A 19,390-nucleotide genomic window follows, 5' to 3' on the forward strand; every position below is an offset into this window, starting at 1 on the left:
AATAAACTAAATCCCTATAAATCAGGGATTACATTATCTTCCTATAAAACATGTTTCTCCACATATAATATACTTTTATAAACAGTTCTTGTAGTTCATTTAATCAAATTTCACACTTCACAAAATATGCATTACTCATCTACCATCGTCTATTATCTCCAATTTTTGGGCCCTTACATATCTTCATGTTTAGCAAGCCTCTATATGGTGGTTGATCAAGATATTATTTCATCATCATTAGAGTGTACCAGCACATATCTGCGTCAATAGATCCAACATGATGAAGACTGCTAAAATCAAAATGCTAAAATAGTGGTGCCCTTGTTGCATTGGGTTCACTCAATTTATTAGGCCTGTGTAGTATATTTAAGTTGGTTCGCCCAATAACTGGTTTTTTGGTCTTCTTGTTGGTTCATTTGGAATTTGTAATATCTGTTGTGATTGTCTGTTGACTTGTATTATGGTGATATTTTTGTCTCTTTGTGACCTTAAGATATGTTTGATACACAGGCTGAGTTTGACCCCATTAGATGGTTGGATAGATCATTGATTCAACTATGTTCTCGGTTTGGAGATTACCAAAAGGACAACCCATCTTCTTTCAGCTTATCTCCAAGATTTTCAATATTTCCCCAGTTTATATTTCATTTGCGACGTTCTCAGTTTGTTCAGGTATAACTGACTATTGGTTTATAATTCTATCTTTGCATCTTATAATCGTAGTTTGATGATGATGATTAATTACTCTCGCCCCCTCTTATCTTCTCTAGATTTATCTCTGGCAATTCTTTTTGTCACAGGTTTTTAATAACAGCCCAGATGAGACTGCATACTTTAGAATGATCCTGAACCGGGAAAATGTGGCCAATTCAGTTGTGATGATTCAGCCTTCATTGATTTCTTACTCATTTCATTCAGGCCCAGAACCAGCTCTTCTTGATGTGGCTGCCATTGCAGCTGACAGGATCCTACTTTTGGACTCTTATTTTACTGTTGTTGTATTTCATGGTGCAACTATTGCTCAGTGGCGAAATGCTGGATATCAGAATCAGCCTGAACATGAGGTAATTTTGTATGGACATGTAGTCTAAACTAGACCGATAGTAATAGTGTAGCCATCATTACTTCAGGTATGCAGTTAGTTTAGTCCCTTCGATTGGAAAATGTTAACTAAAAAGCCATAATATACTGTGATTTAATGATGAAAAATGATAGTGTTGGATAGAGAATCCCCAACTGTGACTCATTAAAGTCATTGCAAAAGTCCAGAAAAGTCAATTGACTCAATTCTACTCTGCTCAGTTGATTGAGTTTATTCTATTAGTATCACAAAATCAGGTATGATCATGCCCACTCTATCTTCAGGAGCTAAATTATTTTTTGGTCTGTCAAGATTTTTATTGGTCTTGGTTTTTTCTTCTGTCATACTTTTGTTGTTGACAAAAGTATAATGGAAATAGGATTCCAGTCAATGAATCTTCAAAGGAGATACGTACCACAGCAAACAAACGAAACTAGTCGGTTCGATCAAAATAAAATGAATTCTTGTTTTGACTAAACAGTTATGGATGACTTGACAATTCCAATTTGAGTCGGCTAATCCAGTATATTTTCCACATTCATAGGAGTGCTTCTATGTTTCTGCTTTACGAATATGATATTTTCTGGGCTTTTCTAATAATATCAAGTGTTATTCCCATTTTGGCATTTTTTATTTCCGGAGTTTTAGCTCCGATTAGTAAAGGACCAGAGAAACTTTCTAGTTATGAATCGGGTATAGAACCAATGGGCGATGCTTGGTTACAATTTCGAATCCGTTATTATATGTTTGCTCTAGTTTTTGTCGTTTTTGATGTTGAAACGGTTTTTCTTTATCCATGGGCAATGTTGATACCTTGACTGCCCTTTGGTGTTGTGCCATGGGAACAATTTGATATATTTTCTATGTAAAATATGTTTTGGGTGTGGAAGCAACCACCACTACTTGGAGAACATATGAGAGTTGTCCTACTCAGGAAAGGATGCATGTGATCTGACCCACACTTGATTTCTGTTGCCTGTGGTGGCTTTTAAACCCAATATGAACTGTGTCAAGTGTCGTAGGGTTCTCTTGAGATCAATAGTTTTATATTTGTCCTTATTTCCATTCCATTTCTCAGGTTCTTTTGACTCACAAGCATTCTCATGTCATTGACCATACATTCATGAGATAAAAGGGAGACTATGCTATTCTTTAATATAGTTCTTTGCCCTCTCAAATCTAAAGTGAGAGATCTGCATTTATGAGGTGTTTAAGGAAAGCTCATCACTCCTGAAATGTCTCACAAGTATATTAAGTAATGGATGGTTGGCTAGGTTCAATCTTTTACCATATTCAAATTCCAAAAATATCATTTAATAGACTTGCCACAATGCTTTTGTCCTTGCAGGTGTTTGCCCAGTTGCTGCGGGCTCCACGAGATGATGCTGATGCAATAATTAAAGAAAGGTTTCCTGTACCTCGCTTAGTCATTTGTGATCAGCATGGATCCCAGGTTGATAATTCTTCGCCTTTCTGCACAATTGTTAAACTACAAAAATGCAATTATAAATAATATTGGTTTGTTCTTAATCTGGATGGTCTCTTTAACAAAGAGCAGTACATTGTCCTTTTTATATCCTTTATTTCTTTTCTAATTCAATGAAATTGTTGTTTTTTGTTAAAAACAAAAGAATGACCTTTGACTCTGGGCATAAATGGAAGTTAGTGCTGAACGTTTTTCTTTTCATAAATACGATATGGAAACTCCTGCCCCCAAGAGTCATGTATTAATTGTGTGTTATGGCTAGGACTAGAACCTGGGATTTTCCCTTCTTGAGGATAAGTTCCTGCCAGTTGAGTGGCCTATTGGAGGGCCAGGAAACAAGGAATCTATTAATTAAAAGAGGTACATATGGTGATATAAAGACAGATGCTTTTCAACTAATGAAAATAAAGGGGCAAAAATATTAGAGAGCACAGCCCATCAGTATCTAAAACCTAGGCTGAATAATCTACATCATCTCCTTGCTCTCTGCTAGAGACCACTAAAGGCCATTGAATGGACCTATGAATTTGCTTCTGGAACTCCAGCTGGCCGATCCTTGAGTTGAATAATCTGATGTCATCTGTAAGATCCACATGCCTGAAAAATAGCCATGTGCACTGTTTGAATGTAATGCTTCGATTGGTGCTCTTCTAAAGTTTAAATTTCAGTCTAGGTGCTTGGTTGCTGTGGTGTCAAATATGGCAAATTAAGTATGTAATGAGCTAGACTTGATATGAGGTTGGGGCTAGTAGTTATGATATGAAAATTGTAAAATAAGTAACTTGTCCTTGTTTTCCCTGATTCCGTTGTATTTTTTGAGGTTGGGGCTTGCAGTTATAATATGAAAATTGTAAAATATGCGACTTTTCCCTGTTTTCCCTGACCCCATTGTATTTTTTGAGGTTGGGGCTAGTAGTTATAATATGAAAATTGTAAAATATGCGACTTTTCCCTGTTTTCCCTGACCCCATTGTATTTTTTGAGGTTGGGGCTAGTAGTTATGATATTTCAAATTTATGAATTTATGCAGGCCCGTTTTCTGCTAGCGAAGTTGAATCCTTCTGCAACATACAACTCTGCTTCTTCTCTTCCAGGAGGGGATATACTCTTTACAGATGATGTTAGCTTTGAAGTATTCTTGGATCATCTCCAGAGATTAGCTGTTCAATAGAGTAGAACATGAATTTCTCCAATTTTGTAACATTTGGTCTGAGTTGCTTGTACAGTAGTAATGCACAGTTCATTTTAGATTAAGCTTTGTGTTGGGCTTCATAATCTGCCGAAGCATGTAATGCTTGTATTGTGATCTTAATAATACATATCTTGAAGCGAAGTCTTCTCTTCCATGCATCTTAATTGTATTTGATGCAAATGTTGCAATCTTCAATCCTGATAGATCGAACCTTTTACGAAAGTTTTGTTTCGTAAAGCCCATCCATTTCTCATGCCCCATGCTGAAACAAGATCTCGTCCGTAGGCATCTAATTTTATTTTCAGTTTTGTTTTGTAGTTTGGGTAGTTCGGTTCATATAGGTGAGCTCTAGCTCAATGTGCTCTGAGTGAAGCTGCTTAGTTGTATTAGAAATTCATCCTTTTGAATGAGGCCATTATGGAAAATGCCAATTCACCTGCTAAGCTGCTCATAAGTTCATCTTATTCCATCGTTGTTGTTGGGTATTGGTAATTTCTTTTAAGTAGTTTCCGGTTGAACTGGTGTATGGTGTGTTAGAAGCTTCAAATGCAACTAAAAGAGAAAAAAAAAAACTTTGGGATATTATGAGATTAGTTGGTATTCAAAATAGACAATTCAAGTAGGTAAGTGGAGAAAGAGATGGTTAAATCAAAATAATTCCTTTTAAAGTTTTGTTCCTATTAGAGGGTCATCAACACACTAAAAGGGTAATGCGAAATATCTGGTGTGGAAGTCGGTGAATATTTCTATTGGTAAATAAGGGGTTTTCAAATCCATATCCAAGTACTTATTACTTCGTGGGTTGTAATCCTTAATCATTATCTTATTAGGTTCAATTATTCTAGCTGTTCGGAATCCACAAAACATCCTTTTGACGGTCAGAATTTCCTTAAATAAGTCTGAATTTATTTGAGATGTGAGCAAAACTGAGATTGGAGAAGAATATAGTTCTTGGGCTCCTTTTATTGAAACTATGATTCTATTTATTTTTATTTCGAATTGGTCAGCAACTTTTTTACCTTGAAAAATCATAGTCACCTCATGGGGAGTTAATCGCACCCATGAATGATATAAATATTACTGTTACTTTAACTTTCCTCACATCCGCGGCCTATTTACATGCGGGTCTTACCAAAAAGGGATTAGGTTATTTTAATAAATACATTCAGCCGACTCCGATCCTTTTTGCAGGACATTCGTTGATATTAACAACACTATTTTGAAATCTCAAACATCATGGATCTGGTCCCCTTTATGTTATGTTCTAGCATCTTAGATCATTATGAAGCATATCAAGGCAACACAACTGAAACATTGTTTCAATCTATATTAAAATCATGAAAAACTAGGTCACTAGTTTATATAAGTTCCACAATAACCGAAACCATCTGGAAAAGAGCTATGAAAGAACAATTAATTTTTTGATTGTCAAATTATTACTTCTATGTATACATATATTTGAATGAAATTCTGTATGAAGCTCTGATGTAAAGCTAAATTATGCTATGTCTACACGTAATGTTTATGTATGATTCATACAACACATATACCACTTTGCACTTGGGCTTATTCTGCACTTGTGGTTCCTAAATTAATTGTTCAAGCCATTGCCTCAAGCTTGACAGACAAACCATCAGTTTACAGGAACAAGACTGACAAACCCACAAGCTTCCAATGCCTGGGTTCTTGACTCTTCTCTTCCAGAGTGTAAGATCCTTTGGCGACATATAGCCTTATGGTACGACTTGGTTGCTCAACAAAGACTTGTAGCAGCTCATGAATTTAGCAATAGACTCTGAAAAGAGAGAGACAGTTATGACTTTCTCCACACTATGTGATCAAGGAAGGGAAACGGAAAACCAAACAATTTTTGGGATAGTTGTTGTGTGATTGGTAATTTACCTTCGATCTTCAACACATCATGAGCATTTTTTCTCGTGGGGTCATTAAGGCGTTTGCCCATTTCCTCATGCCGATTACGCGCAAATGAACGATCAGTTTCAAGCATGCTTCCATCTTCCCTCTGCATGCTTCCTTCTTCCCTCTGCATGCATACGAGAGATGGGAATTTTGTGATTATCATCATATGCCATTAAACATCTTGAAACAAGTATGGGTTTACGTTTGCGTTCAATTCATACATAGTAATCATCAAATATGCTGTCGAATCGGATTTGTAAGTAGCTGCAGTTTAACTGCATCTTAAGTTGTGCAACCAGAGTCTGCATTTGAAGACCAGTCGATTAGGAAAATTTTAAAATACATGATGAACACGTAACAAGGGGTTAGGGGTTGGGGGCAGGGAAACTCTTACTTTGTAGATGAACTCAGAAGCTACATTGTGCTCTGTAAGTTTTTGGAGCTTTCCTCTGATGTTATACAACCTGTGAAACAAACTGTGAGACTCCAAAGCTGTGATTGGTAAAGAAAGAAGCAAATTAGATTTTGAGATTTTCTCAAATTCCTGATATTACTTTTTATTTAGGCCATATTGGAATAGCCTTTTAAGGATTATGAAAGGAAGCGGAAGGGGAAGAGGAACACTTTACTGCTTGGGGGTTTGTTCCTCAATGATATTCTTTGCAATCCTGGCAATATCATCTTCCCACCCGGTCCTAATTTCTTGATCTTCCTCGAAGGGATACCTGAAAAACCACCCAACAAAAATGTCATTACTTGTGCAAAGTAAATGCATCTCATCAAAGATGATGCGCTCACTTGAACTTCCAGGTAGCCTCAAAGGAACGAATAGCTTGACGGAGGTTGTTCTTAGAGTTTCCCACAATCTTTTCAGCCAATTCTCGTGGCAAATTGATGCTTTCTTGTTTAGCTATAAACTCCAAGACTTCAACAATCTGATAAAGAAGATTTGAAGTTGGAAGTAGAGGGAAGACCAAAGTCATTTAAACTTGTTAATTCATGGGGTTTGATTGATCTCACCTCCTCATCAGATGGTGGGAGAAGCTGAATCATCGTGCAGAGTGACTTAATTGGCTGAAGCTTTGAGGTATCGGAGCAGCTAAAGAAGACCATGTTATGCCCTTCATACTTGTCTAGTAGCCACTTGAAATATAGTACCGCCTCTGTTGATAACTTCTCTGCTTCGTACAGAACAATTGCTGTAAAGATGTTCAACAAACTATAAGAACATTATATATATCTATATATTTAATAACTTAAGCAGCTTAAATATATTTCTTGCTTTAAAGACATGGGAAAACTTACCATAGCGATTGTCCTGGTTGCACTGGACTTCCTGGTTGACACGCACAGCCTTGTTGGCTCTGTTGTTGCCTGTTTCGTGGATAAGTTGAACAATGACTTGCTTCTCGTACCCTTTTAGGTCAGAGAGATTGACCTCTATGTGATGACAAGATACCTTCACATTTACTCGGATGCTACGTATTGATTCACCCTGCCATATGTTTCTCTAGTCATTTACTCATCAAAAAAAAAAAAAAAAATGGCTGGTATTTTCTGGTTACTTGTGATGCTTTTTGATTTTCGCATGGACACCAAAAGAGAACATAAACAATAAGTTTGGTTAGTTCTGGAGATGAGATGAACAGCCGAATATCAGTTGGGATGAGAAGAACTTGCTACACATTGAAAATGCTATGAAAAATCAAGACATACATGCTGGGTCAGATATTACTTCAAGTGTAGTCAATGAACAAATGAAAATGGAGAGACAACAGAAAATTAAGCTCTCAGAATTACCTTCAAGTAAAATTCCTTACACTCCTCCCTTGTCTGTGGAGCACCAAACCAAAACAATTAATTAACCAACGTCAATAACTCCGGAAAAGGTAGCATTTGAGAACTAAAGACAGTTGATTTCTAGGTGTTGATGCAGTTGATTCAAATTGTAAATTCCGGGTGTTGAGTTGGCAGTATTATATATACCTGTACTCTATCGTGTCCGAACACTTCTCGAAGAAAAGCCGAGATCATGGTCTTTTTTCCCACCCCTGCAAGTCCTTCAAATATGAAGTGAGGATGCTGTTCCACTTTCACCTGTAAAATTGTTCATCCTTAAATCGCCTCTGGGAAACTCGGGTTCAGATGGGTAAGGTTTTAAGCTAATTGGGTGTCAAAAAAAGGAATAAGAATAGTGGATTAATATCTCACCAAATCCTGGAGCTGAACTGCCTTGTCTCGATTGCAAATGAAGTCTGGCAAAGCCTTGGGCCGATACTTGTCAGCCCATGTGAAATCCTTGTTCTTTCCATTATCACCACTCACGGTCTCACCGTTCTCCACAAAAACTACCCTTTTTTGTGATATTATCGGTGCGGGAACCTCTACCTCTGATACTCTCTCCCTCAATGGCTTCTCCGGGTTAACCGATACAACATCATTGCTGATCCCCAAGCTGCAACTCTCTTCCTTCATTACTGTCAATACTGTCCCTCTACTCTTGGATGATGATGATGATGATGAAGCAGCAGGCTTTGCCTCCACTCTTGGTTCTTCAACGTCATCTTCTTCTCCTCTACCACTTTTGGAGGTGAAGCAAGTGGAAGTCCACTTTTGGACCTTAATAATTAAGGTGGAGATAGAGCTTGAAGTGGCAACAGTGGTTGCATGGCTCTCCCTTCCAGGACTGCTGGGTGCGCGCTGCCGGCTTATATAAAGGGAGGAATCGGTGAGGCCTCTGTAGTAAGGACTGGGACTGAATTCGTTCCTCCTGTTATATGCCTCGAGGCTCTCTTCTGTCAAGTCCGAATGCCTTGATAAATTGTTCTTCCCGGGGCTGGACAACGCTTGTTTGAATACTCTCTTCCTCCAGGAAGAGGAAGGCCTGGGGGAGGGGAGGGATGAACTGAAGGACCGGGAAGATGAAGGGAGGTGCGATTTGGAGACGAGGGAGTCGGAGGCGGAGCTAGGGATGGGTGGCTTCGGCATTGCAGTGCAGAACTGCGACTGCAAACAAAGGATTGACTATTGAGCAGGTACAAAAGGAGATGATGATGAGGATGAAGAGATTGTTGGAAAGTCCATTTGTTTGATGATGAAATCTATGAAAGAAATGGTCTTTTACGTTTATATCAATGTTGTAAGCAGCAGTAGGCGGCTGGGGATCCAGCCTTGCTCACATATCTTTATCCACCTTCTTAATCTTTTTCATTATTAATTATTAAGAAAAAAAATTATTTGTCCTATACAAAATTTACCATCAATTAAAACCCTTGTAAAATAATATTATTAGTGTTACGGAACATGATATGCATATTGAGCTCCCCAATTTGCAATTATACGGGTGACACGTAAAGGAGGGTGTTAAAGGTATGATAATTATATTGAGCCAAAATCCTGTAAATTTAAGTTTTTACGAAAATCGATAATTAACATCGTATCCAAACTTAGTTTGACATGAGTTCATGGTATATTTGTTTTTCTCATTTATTTATCCTCTTTCCCTTTACAATTCTTGGAATTGGAAAAATTATTATTTTTAATGAAATTATTGATTTAGATAGAGTATTATATTTCCACTATAATACTTGTACATGAAAGAAATATTTAAAAACATTTAGTTAGCAAAACTTTACTATATTATTCACACCTTAATTAATTTTTTCTCTAACTCAGATTACATCCTTCACTATGTTAAAAAAATTAAAGATACAATAACTTTTCCAAGTTGGGCTCAATATGGCCTTCAGTCACACTAAAGATGCCTGTTTTGAAACTTTTGTTTAAAATATTTTTTTTTCTCATATTTTATCTTTAAATATTCCTTTTATAAAAATTTGTTTGAAATCATACTTTTAAAATGTGATTTCTAAATAATTTCAAAACAAAAAATGGAGAAGGTTAATTTGAACAATAGTTAGAAAAAAAAAAAGATTAAAACATATGTTTTATTTGATTAAAAGATCAATTTGAACCAAAATTCCTCCCTTTCACTGTCATAACAAACTTCTAAGACTTATTGTATTCAATTTTCAAAAAAGCTATTTACACTTATTGTATCAAAAGATCTTATTACAAAATTTTAATTTGGGCACAAAAATTATTTTTACTTGCTTTTACTAGAAAATAATGATTTTTTACAATTTTATTTACAAAAGTATTTAGATTCATTTTCATTTAAAAAAGTGATTTTTACAAATTATTTAAAATGACATAACTTTATTTGCAAAAGAAATTTTAATTAAAAAAAGAAAAATAAAGATTTAAATCCTCTATTTTTGAAAAACACTTTTAATCCCATTTTAATTAAAGAAAAATAATTCATTTGAAAAAATATTTTTAGACAATTTTATTAAAAATTAATTTTTGAGACAACTTTATTTACAAAACAATTTTTGGACGATTTTTGTTAAACAAATAAATTTTTGGACAATGTTATTAAAAACAATTTTTCGAATTCTATTTTGGATTTTTCTAAATATATTTTTCTAAATTTTTATAAATGATAAAAAAAAACTTTCTTTTATTAAAAATAATATTTTAAAATTATTGTTTTATCAAAATACATTTACTGAATTCTTCATCTCATTTAAATAAAATTTCTAGTTTGTTCGATGTTCAATTATGTACACACTCAATAAATATATACAAACAAAAATTTACAAGAACTAATAAAAATAAAACCAAATAAAAGTGGGAAATAAAATATGTACCCAAATAAACTTACAACAAGTTCCACGCGTCATCAATTCGTACTCATCCAACAAGATTGCAGAGTGGGCCCATGCAAAAATAAAAATAGCATAAATGTAAATATCTAAAAATGTATAAAATTCACAATGGATATTCAAGCCCAAATTCAAACTTCAAATTAGCCCAATAAATTTCACCAAAAAATATACCCAAATTAGCAAATATATCCCAACAAAAATATCTCACATGCCCATAATCATAGTGCAGGATTTCCCAATTAATTACCAAAATACAAGCATAATTAATCAAGCCCAAATACAATAAATCAAAATAAATTCAATTAGGCCTAAACTTAATATCTCATAATCCAAGCCTAATTTAATATACATTATAATTATCCCATATCCAAATTAAATAATTCAAATCGAGCAAGCTCATATCAAATATTCATATCATCCAACAAATCTCACCCACATTGTGGGCCCAAAATTCACATCAATTAACAAGCCCACATTAATAATACACATGACCAAAGAAAATAATATTTCAAGTTCAATCCAATAAGCCCAAACAAATAACCAATTACCAATAGGCCCACATGAATAATACACATGGTCAAAGGAAATAACATTTCAAGCCAAATCCAATAAGCCTAAACAAATAACCTATAAGCAATAAGCCCAAGTTCAAATAAAATAAACAATATGCTATTGATATAATCCAAATATCCCAAATTAATCGCCAAATACAATATACCCACAAACCCAAATTAACAAATTTCAAATTAATCCACCAATAATAAATTAACCCAAAGTACATATTAATCTAATAATTCAAATTTTATAAACTACAATTGTTATTAAAATCAAATCAAGAAAGATAAAGGAAAGAAAAAAAAATAGTAATAATAATAATAATAATAATAATAATAATAATAATAATAATAATAATAATAACAACAATAAAAATGGAAAATGAGTGATACGGGAAAGTGAGAGGATGAGAGAAAAAGAGAGGAGATCGTCGGTTGACGGGAACTCGCTAGCGGCGATCGACTGGTGACCTTGCAATGGATGGCTTTTTGGAAACAAAAATAAAATAAAATAAGGATAAATAAAAATAAATAAATAAATAAAATGGAAGAAAATAGGGATGGGGGGCGCCAAAAAAGGCATTGGCGTCACGCTGTCGACAGTGTGAGAGTTTAAGGAGGGAAAGATAAAATAATAATAATAGTAAATAAATAAATAAAAATAAAATGGAAGAAAGGAGCTGGGGATGGGCAGTTGAGTATGCCGATGGGGGAGAGAAGAGAAAAGAAAAAAAAATCAGAGAGAGGAAATGGGGAGATGGGCTGGTTGTGAATAGGAGTCCGAAGTAGGGAGCTGCCGAGATGGAGTGAACGGAGGGGGAAAAGAAAAAAAGAAAAAAAATGGGGGGCCCCGTGAGAGTAGGGGGAAAAAAAATCCCCCCCCCCCCCAGAAGCCAAAAAAAAGAAAGAAGAGGGAAGATCAGAGAGAGGGGAAAGCTGACCACTTTTTCTTGGGAATGACGAGAATGGAAGGGAAAAAAATGGGGGGAGGGCCGGCCAATCTTGGGAAATGGAGAGAGAAAAACAATAAAAAAAGGATAAAAGAATGATGAAGATTGGAGAGAGAGAGGGAGAGCTTTTGGACGTGGGAGAGCATTGGGGATAGGTGATGGTAGGTGGAGGAAGAGAAAAGAGAGGAGAGAGGAGAGAGAAGAAAGAAAGAAATAATATATATATATATATATATATATATATATATATATATATATATATATAATATAATATAATATAATAATAACAAATACAATGAATAAATAAAAATAAAAAAATAAAAAAAATAAAAAAAATAAAAAATAATTTACAAAATAATGAAAACGAAAAATTGAAGGGTGAGTGGGCCTAAAATAGTACATGTAATCGAGATTTAAAATTGGGCTCAAAATTAATGTAAAAATAAAATTGGAATAAATTTTGGGGTCTATAATATGTCAATTTTTAACGGAAAAATAATTTTATTATTAATTCATTTTGATGAACAAAATATTGTAATAAAATAATATGTTTTTTTTTTCATGGGTATATGTTCCAAAAAAAAAATGTAGTAGGCATGGTTTGATTTAGGCTAATGATTAGCCAATGTTGATTAATTTTGATTAAGTAGAATTGATTCTAACTGATTTAGTTACTAAACCAAATTAACCAAATTTAGTGCAATTTAGTTTGCTTCAATTTGGTTTATTCGATTTAGGTAAAAATTGTACTGATATATTTTCTACAAAGAAGGATGGCTCAAACTCTTTGCCTTTATACTAAATGACTAAATATAAATGACATGATATAACCTACAAATATGATAATTGAAATCAAAATATTATTCAATTATAAAAATATTTTAGACATTCATTCATAAACCCAAAAACCCAAGAAAAAATATAATCAAAATGAGTTAGGTGGTATTTATTTTTTTGTTTAAATATTTAGATTTGAATAAAGCTCAATGTCATCAAGTGTTTAGATTATGTGTATTTTATTAATACATAAATGTTGTTAAGAGTTAAATTGTTTGTTCTTATTAATGTGTAATTATCAATGTTTGCATAACCGAATTACCAATTCACGGTTCACTTATTAGGTCGGTGGTTGAACCGTGATTGAACCGGTGATGCCATAAATATGTAATTTATATACTATTAAATTAAAAATAATTATAAAAAATAAAAACAATAATTTATATATTATTTAAAAATCATAATTTTATTTGAAAATCATAAATTAGTTTCAAAAAATAAATTTAAATTAAAATCAAAATTTTAATTTAAAATTAGAAATTTTAAAATTTATTTTTAAATCATAAACTTATTTTAAAATTAGAAATTTATTTAAAATCTCAATGACATAATATTTTAAAAAATTCATTTAAAATCATAAAGTTAACGGAAATAAACTAATAAAATAAATAAACATAAAAATGTAAAGAAAATATCAAGATGGGAGTGAAAGTCTAATGCAAGTTGAAGCGACAACGACAATGACAAAGGGTGGGGGGTGTGTGGGGGGAGGAGATGAGGAGAGAAAGGGGAGGGTGGTAGGGGATGGATATTGAAGGGGGTGAGTTGTCGACATGTAATCCTCGGTGTTAGGTTTGCAGAAGAGTTGGGAAGGGAGGGACAACAACAACAGCTAGGAAGGGGGAAGTGCGCAGGGGCAGGATCTGGGAGGGAAATGAAAGAAGAAAGAGAGGAGATTGGATTTTGAACCATTTAGTTCATAAAAAATCGGCCGGGTCAGCTGATTCAACGATTAGACCACCAGTTCCAATGGTTTGAGACCAATTCAAAAGTTGGCCAACTCAAAGGGTCGGATTGGATCAGAATGATGATCGGCGGTAGTTGGACTAGTCGAGCGATCCAGTCTGATTTTTAAAACATTGGTAAATATATTGATATTAAATATATTGATATTTAATAGATTTTCATTGAATTTTCCAAGATTTTTATGCCATGTCACCGATTTTTTTAGTTAGATTTCAAAATTTTTGACATGGGATTTTATGACTCAGCCTTAAGAGTTATATCTCCCATACTACCGAATCCTTTGAGACCATGCCCAACTCAGCCTGCTAGTTAACTTATTCTAGCCCTTTGCTTAAATACTCGTTTTAAATGTTGTTTCTGACTGATGTGGGATTGCAAATTGCAAAAAATGAAGGATGATGCCACCAAGCTATTTGTGTTGTTTGTTTCAAATCATACATGCATAGATTATATATATGAAATTATTGTAAATAAATTAATTTAAATATCATCTATTTTGTATAATAATTAAATTTAAATTTATAAAAAAAATTATTAATGTTTTAAAATAAAGAAATACTTGTATATGTCACCATTTGTTTTATGCCATTAAATACATTCAAATTAGATAAATCTATATGAAATGTAGATTAAAATTTTGAACATTCTTGTTGAATGTCATAAATTATGTCATACATATATCTTTTTTTTTCTTTTTTCTTTTTAACAAAACAACCTAAAAAATGTCTATTATTACTTTTTATGTCATTTTTCTATAAAGTTTTTCAATATTTTCATGAGTTTTGATCAATTTTCATCTTATCGATATTTTGTATCAAGATATTCATTGATATTTTATGTCAAATATTTCAATTTTTCATCAAAATATCTATTGATATTTCCTAATACATTGGGATGTATATGTAAAATTGGGTTATCAATCGATATATTGACAAAAATCGATATTTTCATTCTTGGGTCTAATTTCCCAACTCATGCTCAACCTAAGGTTCGAATTGATGTGGACAAGGTTTGAATGAATTAGGATCAAACTTATGTTAGGAAAATATCAACTTGAAAAATTAAGGTTGACACAAGTTGAAGGTTTGAGCAATCCATTGAAACACAAGGCCACACATTATTTATTTATTTATTATTTTTAAATTATATCATCTAAAAGCTTATAATCTAATTATGGAACTACCTAGAGGGGAAAGAATAGATAGCACTCTATAATTTAACTTAATTTTAATTTTTATATTTCATAAGAAATTTATCAATTAAAACAGAAAACACAAGGACAAGCATTATACATGGAAAGCCACCCACAAAGCCTTCTAGAGACTTTGCAGATATAAAAACTGTAGGTGTAAAAACTATGAGATAAGAGACCATAGAGCTATAACTTACACCTCATCTCACGTCCATGACGCAACATCACACATGCTTCTTAGTGGACTTCTCAACACTTCATGGGATGTGAATATCTTTGATGATCCCAATAATGGAACATGAACACCCTTGATAGTTTCAAGTTAAGTACAAAAAATAATGACTTAAAGCTTAAATGCATAAGTTCTATGGACTCTCCCAAGAGACATATTTTATATTAAAGAAAATGTAATAAACTTGGAATTAATTTAGAAATCATAATTTATAAAAAAAAAAAAAAAAAAAAAAAAAAGAAGAAAGTAACTTAGAGATCAATCCTAAAAAATTTAGAAAGATTTTCCTTTTTAAATCTTTATTTTAAATTACTTTCCAAATTCATTGAAAGGTTTGGAAAAATTTTCCTTTTTAAATTTCCAATTTTTTTTTTCAAATTGCTTTTATTAATTTGAAAAGATTTTCCTTTTAAAATTTTCAATTTAAAATTCTTTCCGACTTAATTTTATTTCTAATTTCCATATAAGTCCATTCTATGGACTTTTATTGTTTTATATCATTATCCTCAATTAACTCAACCATACTTTCCTATTTAGTCCTTGATTTATTATGCAACAACCTTGAATCTTTAAAAAAAGTGTAAATTACATAAAACTATGTAGAGTTCTAAATTAAGATGGATGAAACAAAATTAGTAACTTAATTTAAATAACTTAATACACTAACAATCTCCCTCTTTGATAATTTTATGACAAAATAATGATAATGTAACCCCTCAATAGTCTCATAAAAAGTTTACTAATCACTGAATATCACTTGTCTTGACCAAACATCCTAATGAAGAATTAATATCCACAACACATCTAAAAAATTCTTAAAGTTTGGAACTCGTCTTGTACACACTTAAACAATAAATCTCATGAAAAGTAATAATGAAGAATTAATATGCACAACATGTCTAGAAAATTCTTCAAGTTTGGAACTTGTCTTGCATATGGTAGGACGTTAAATCCTATGAAAGTAGTAAGTGAGAAAAAAATAATAATATGATCATTGTCCATCTTGATTGGAAAAAATAGATAAATCTAATTAATCTAGTAAAACATTTAGATATTATCACAAATACCAATCCCAAATTATCAATCGCATTCTTAAACAATCAAATGATTTTTTTTTTTGTCACAAAAATTACAAAGACAAATAAAAAAGACTAAAAATAATATATCCAAAAAAAGGCAAAAATATGCATTTATATCGAGAAACAAGCACAAGCACTTGATATAGCACTTGAAGCAACTTTAGAGTGCTCAAACTCTCTCAACGCTTGATGGGCACTTAATAAAGGGCTTGATATAACTTATACAATGGTGGATAGTTTTTATTTTCACCTCTCAAGCTTGTCTCAAGCATCCTAAAAGCTCTAGCACTCATTTGAGCACTCAAAATTTACTTTTTCATGCAAAATACTCACCAAATCACCTCAAATTTGGAGACAAAAAATTCAAATATGAAGGATATTAATTCACATGCTTATAGCTTTCAAAATGACATTGGAGCTCAATATATTAAAATGATAATAAATCATCCGAGTAATCTAAAAAAAGGAACTCAAATCATACAAATTCTTCATAAAAGTTATCAAAAGAATCAAATTGATCACAATTAGACTTTGAACTTTTTCAAAAGTGAATAATAATAAAATCACTTAAATAACTTAATCTCAAGGCCATCAATTTACTGTTCGATTAAAAGTTATTCAATTTATAAATCTAGTTAGTTCATTAGATCATGCTTGACTTTTAATCAATTCAAAACTCATTCAATTTGAAAATAGTTCATCAATTTTTTTTTTTTACACGACAAAATGTTTATCTTTAAAGCACAACTTTATTTATTCCCCTTGAATTGATGATTCCTCTTTTTTTTCTTCTTCTTTTTTTTTCTTCATAATGGAGACATTTACCAGTACTACAAAAAATTGCTTTTCATGCATTGGTAGCCTTTCCATAAGGGGATTTTTCCAATTTCGTAGATGATGGCTTTCACTCTTGGTTTAAAGATGTGAAATATTGATTTAACCAAACATAATCTTCTTCACTTTGGGAGATTTAAATTTTTAATTATATTAAACATGAAATTTCAAATTAATTTAAAATACACAATGTTCATGAATTCCCTGAATTTGAATCTTTACAGAATAATTAAACTTGAGAAGATTTCCTTTCAATTAGAAACAATAGAAATTAATGTGTTATCGAATTATAAATGAAAATTAAAGTGATCCTAAAAATAATAAATCGAAGAATAAATACTTCAAAGAGTAACAAAATTGAAAGATCATTTAAACTATTTGGTAATAATAATAATAAATTAAGAAACCAAAATTTTTTATCAAACCATAACCATGAAATAGGATGGACGTAGAATTCTAAGAAATATGAATTCCTCTAAAAGAATGGTCCTAAATACTAGTTTCAAGAAAAAAAAAAACATACTCCTCCTAACTGTGATACTCTCTCCTTAAATCGTTGACCAATATGATAGGATGCAAATAATGAAGTCCTAAGAATAAACACAAATTGAAAATTCCTAAAGATTCCTAGAATCGACATAACTATAGGGGTAAGGATGAAAAACCAATGCAAGACCCTAGGCAACAAAACATAATATGCTTATTGAGAAGGAGAAGTTTCAAAAGATGGAGATGAAATCCTAGTAGAATATAAAGGAGTGGAACAAGAGCAAACTAGATCTTTACTTTGAAGTTCAACAAAAGCATATTTCCTCATCTAAATTTGTCTAGTCTTTGGAATTCTAAAAGTTGAATTTAAAGTACCAACATGGGAATCATGAATCTTCATCTTAGGCTTAGCCTGGGTGAGAGCTTTTGAAACCCAATGAGTATTTTTTTTCTTTTCCTATTAAAAAGGATTTTATTTGTTAATGCCTTAGACTCAACTATAAGCTTTTTAATTTACTTATGAAATTATTCAAACTTTCTAATGTTGGGATAGAGCCCTTAAAAAACATGACATGATGTAACGAAATAAGATTTCATTAATATATTTTCATATTATGATTTTAGTTTCAACTTTTCTATCCATATTTGTATTAAAAATTATCTAAGAATCCAGGCTTGGATCATTTGTATTATACATGACTTAAGAGCATAAAAGTTGCATGAAAGATCCAAATCATGAGTTCCTTATAAGTTGATAAGTTATTCATGCTAGGATAGTGTTGGCATCTTAGATCTAAGTAACAGAAGCAATAGAAATTTTTTAAAAATTGATCTTTTAGGGTTAAAGAACTAACATTTAGGTTTGAATGTTCCCAAACCTTAAAATCCAAGTGTTAAAGACGGTGTTGAAGTTGTTGGAAGTCTCATAAACCCACGATCTTCCACCCGATGATTCAACCTTATTCTTGGCACACTTCTGGTGGGAAGGAAAAGAGAGTGAAGGCTATGACTCTCTTTCTCTCTGGATGGTGGAAGACAAAAGTTATGGAAACCCTAACCCCTATGGCATATTTATAGGGTTCCTAATTGGGCTTAAATGACTTGAGCCCACATGGGCTTAGGTCACTTAATCTAGCACAAAATGGGTCATAATTGATTAATTAACCCAATAGGGCCTACTAATTAATCAATTAGCCCAATCAAGAGACCTTGTTCACCTATCCTTATGTAACCTTGTGTAATTATCAAAACACCCTTATGCACAAAAGTGAACTAGCTTAGAGTTAATCCAATCCTCATAACACATGACAATAAGGTATATGAGCTCAAAGTGGGAACCGCTAGGACCCATAAGAGTACTAGCCCCCTTAGAATCGAATTCTGAAGTTGAGTCAACATTCCACTATAGAGAATCAACTGAACTCTTGTATCCTATGTAAATAACAATACACTACGTGCTCGGGCCTATGACCTGCTATCTATTGTGTTCAGTCTCCCCATGAACTGGTGTCCATAGTCTAACAAAGTGAAAGCTATCAGCCTTTCAAGACTACCTCTACTAGCTTTGAGTTACAAATCCTCCTATTGTGTATTCAACTGACATATCTTACCTCTCAAAAAGCCTATGTCAAGTTCCACTTAAGGAACTACTATGGTCATAGTTTCCATGAATACACCTCTTTAGGATCACCCAAGATGACACATTGTCTCAATCCCATAAGATATTGTGGTGCCTTTATTGAGAATACCTATTGCTACTGACTTCCATCAATAGTGACCTAATCCATAGGGAATATATGATCAACTTACGATCTCACCTATAGGTCAAAGTCACTGCTAACTTTAGCA

The 19,390-nt window shown here is 32.7% G+C and overlaps 2 protein-coding genes across 2 annotated transcripts in view; one reads left to right on the top strand and one right to left on the bottom strand.

The window, feature by feature from the left end:
* LOC117932799 (protein transport protein SEC23) overlaps positions 1 to 3,939 on the top strand; it is a 47,596-nt gene extending 43,657 nt beyond the window's left edge. Inside the window, exons 9-12 of the mRNA XM_034854131.1 lie at positions 511 to 672; positions 801 to 1,064; positions 2,430 to 2,534; positions 3,598 to 3,939. Coding sequence (XP_034710022.1) covers positions 511 to 672; positions 801 to 1,064; positions 2,430 to 2,534; positions 3,598 to 3,738 — 672 coding nt within the window. The 3' untranslated portion in view covers positions 3,739 to 3,939. The remainder of the gene's footprint in view (positions 1 to 510; positions 673 to 800; positions 1,065 to 2,429; positions 2,535 to 3,597) is intronic.
* A 1,299-nt stretch (positions 3,940 to 5,238) lies between these two features.
* LOC117932681 lies at positions 5,239 to 8,732 on the bottom strand. The gene is made up of 11 exons (XM_034853956.1): positions 7,891 to 8,732; positions 7,666 to 7,776; positions 7,480 to 7,512; positions 6,985 to 7,174; positions 6,700 to 6,878; positions 6,478 to 6,614; positions 6,309 to 6,404; positions 6,074 to 6,143; positions 5,901 to 5,981; positions 5,662 to 5,803; positions 5,239 to 5,554 (listed from the first exon to the last, which is right to left on the bottom strand). The coding sequence occupies exons 1-11, from the start codon at positions 8,665 to 8,667 to the stop codon at positions 5,493 to 5,495; spliced, it is 1,878 nt and encodes a 625-aa protein (XP_034709847.1). The 5' UTR covers positions 8,668 to 8,732; the 3' UTR covers positions 5,239 to 5,492.
* Positions 8,733 to 19,390: the final 10,658 nt, after the last annotated feature.

The sequence above is a fragment of the Vitis riparia genome, chromosome 15 (genome assembly GCF_004353265.1).
Source record: "Vitis riparia cultivar Riparia Gloire de Montpellier isolate 1030 chromosome 15, EGFV_Vit.rip_1.0, whole genome shotgun sequence".
Lineage (NCBI taxonomy): Eukaryota > Viridiplantae > Streptophyta > Magnoliopsida > Vitales > Vitaceae > Vitis > Vitis riparia.

Coding starts and splice junctions, on each gene's coding strand:
- LOC117932681 (XM_034853956.1), bottom strand. CDS start 8,667: ATGCCGAAGCCACCCATCCCTAGCTCCGCCTCCGACTCCCTCGTCTCC. Junction 7,777..7,890: donor CAGTTCAGCTCCAGGATTTG/GTGAGATATTAA, acceptor ACAATTTTACAG/GTGAAAGTGGAACAGCATCC. Junction 7,513..7,665: donor TCGGACACGATAGAGTACAG/GTATATATAATA, acceptor GGTGCTCCACAG/ACAAGGGAGGAGTGTAAGGA.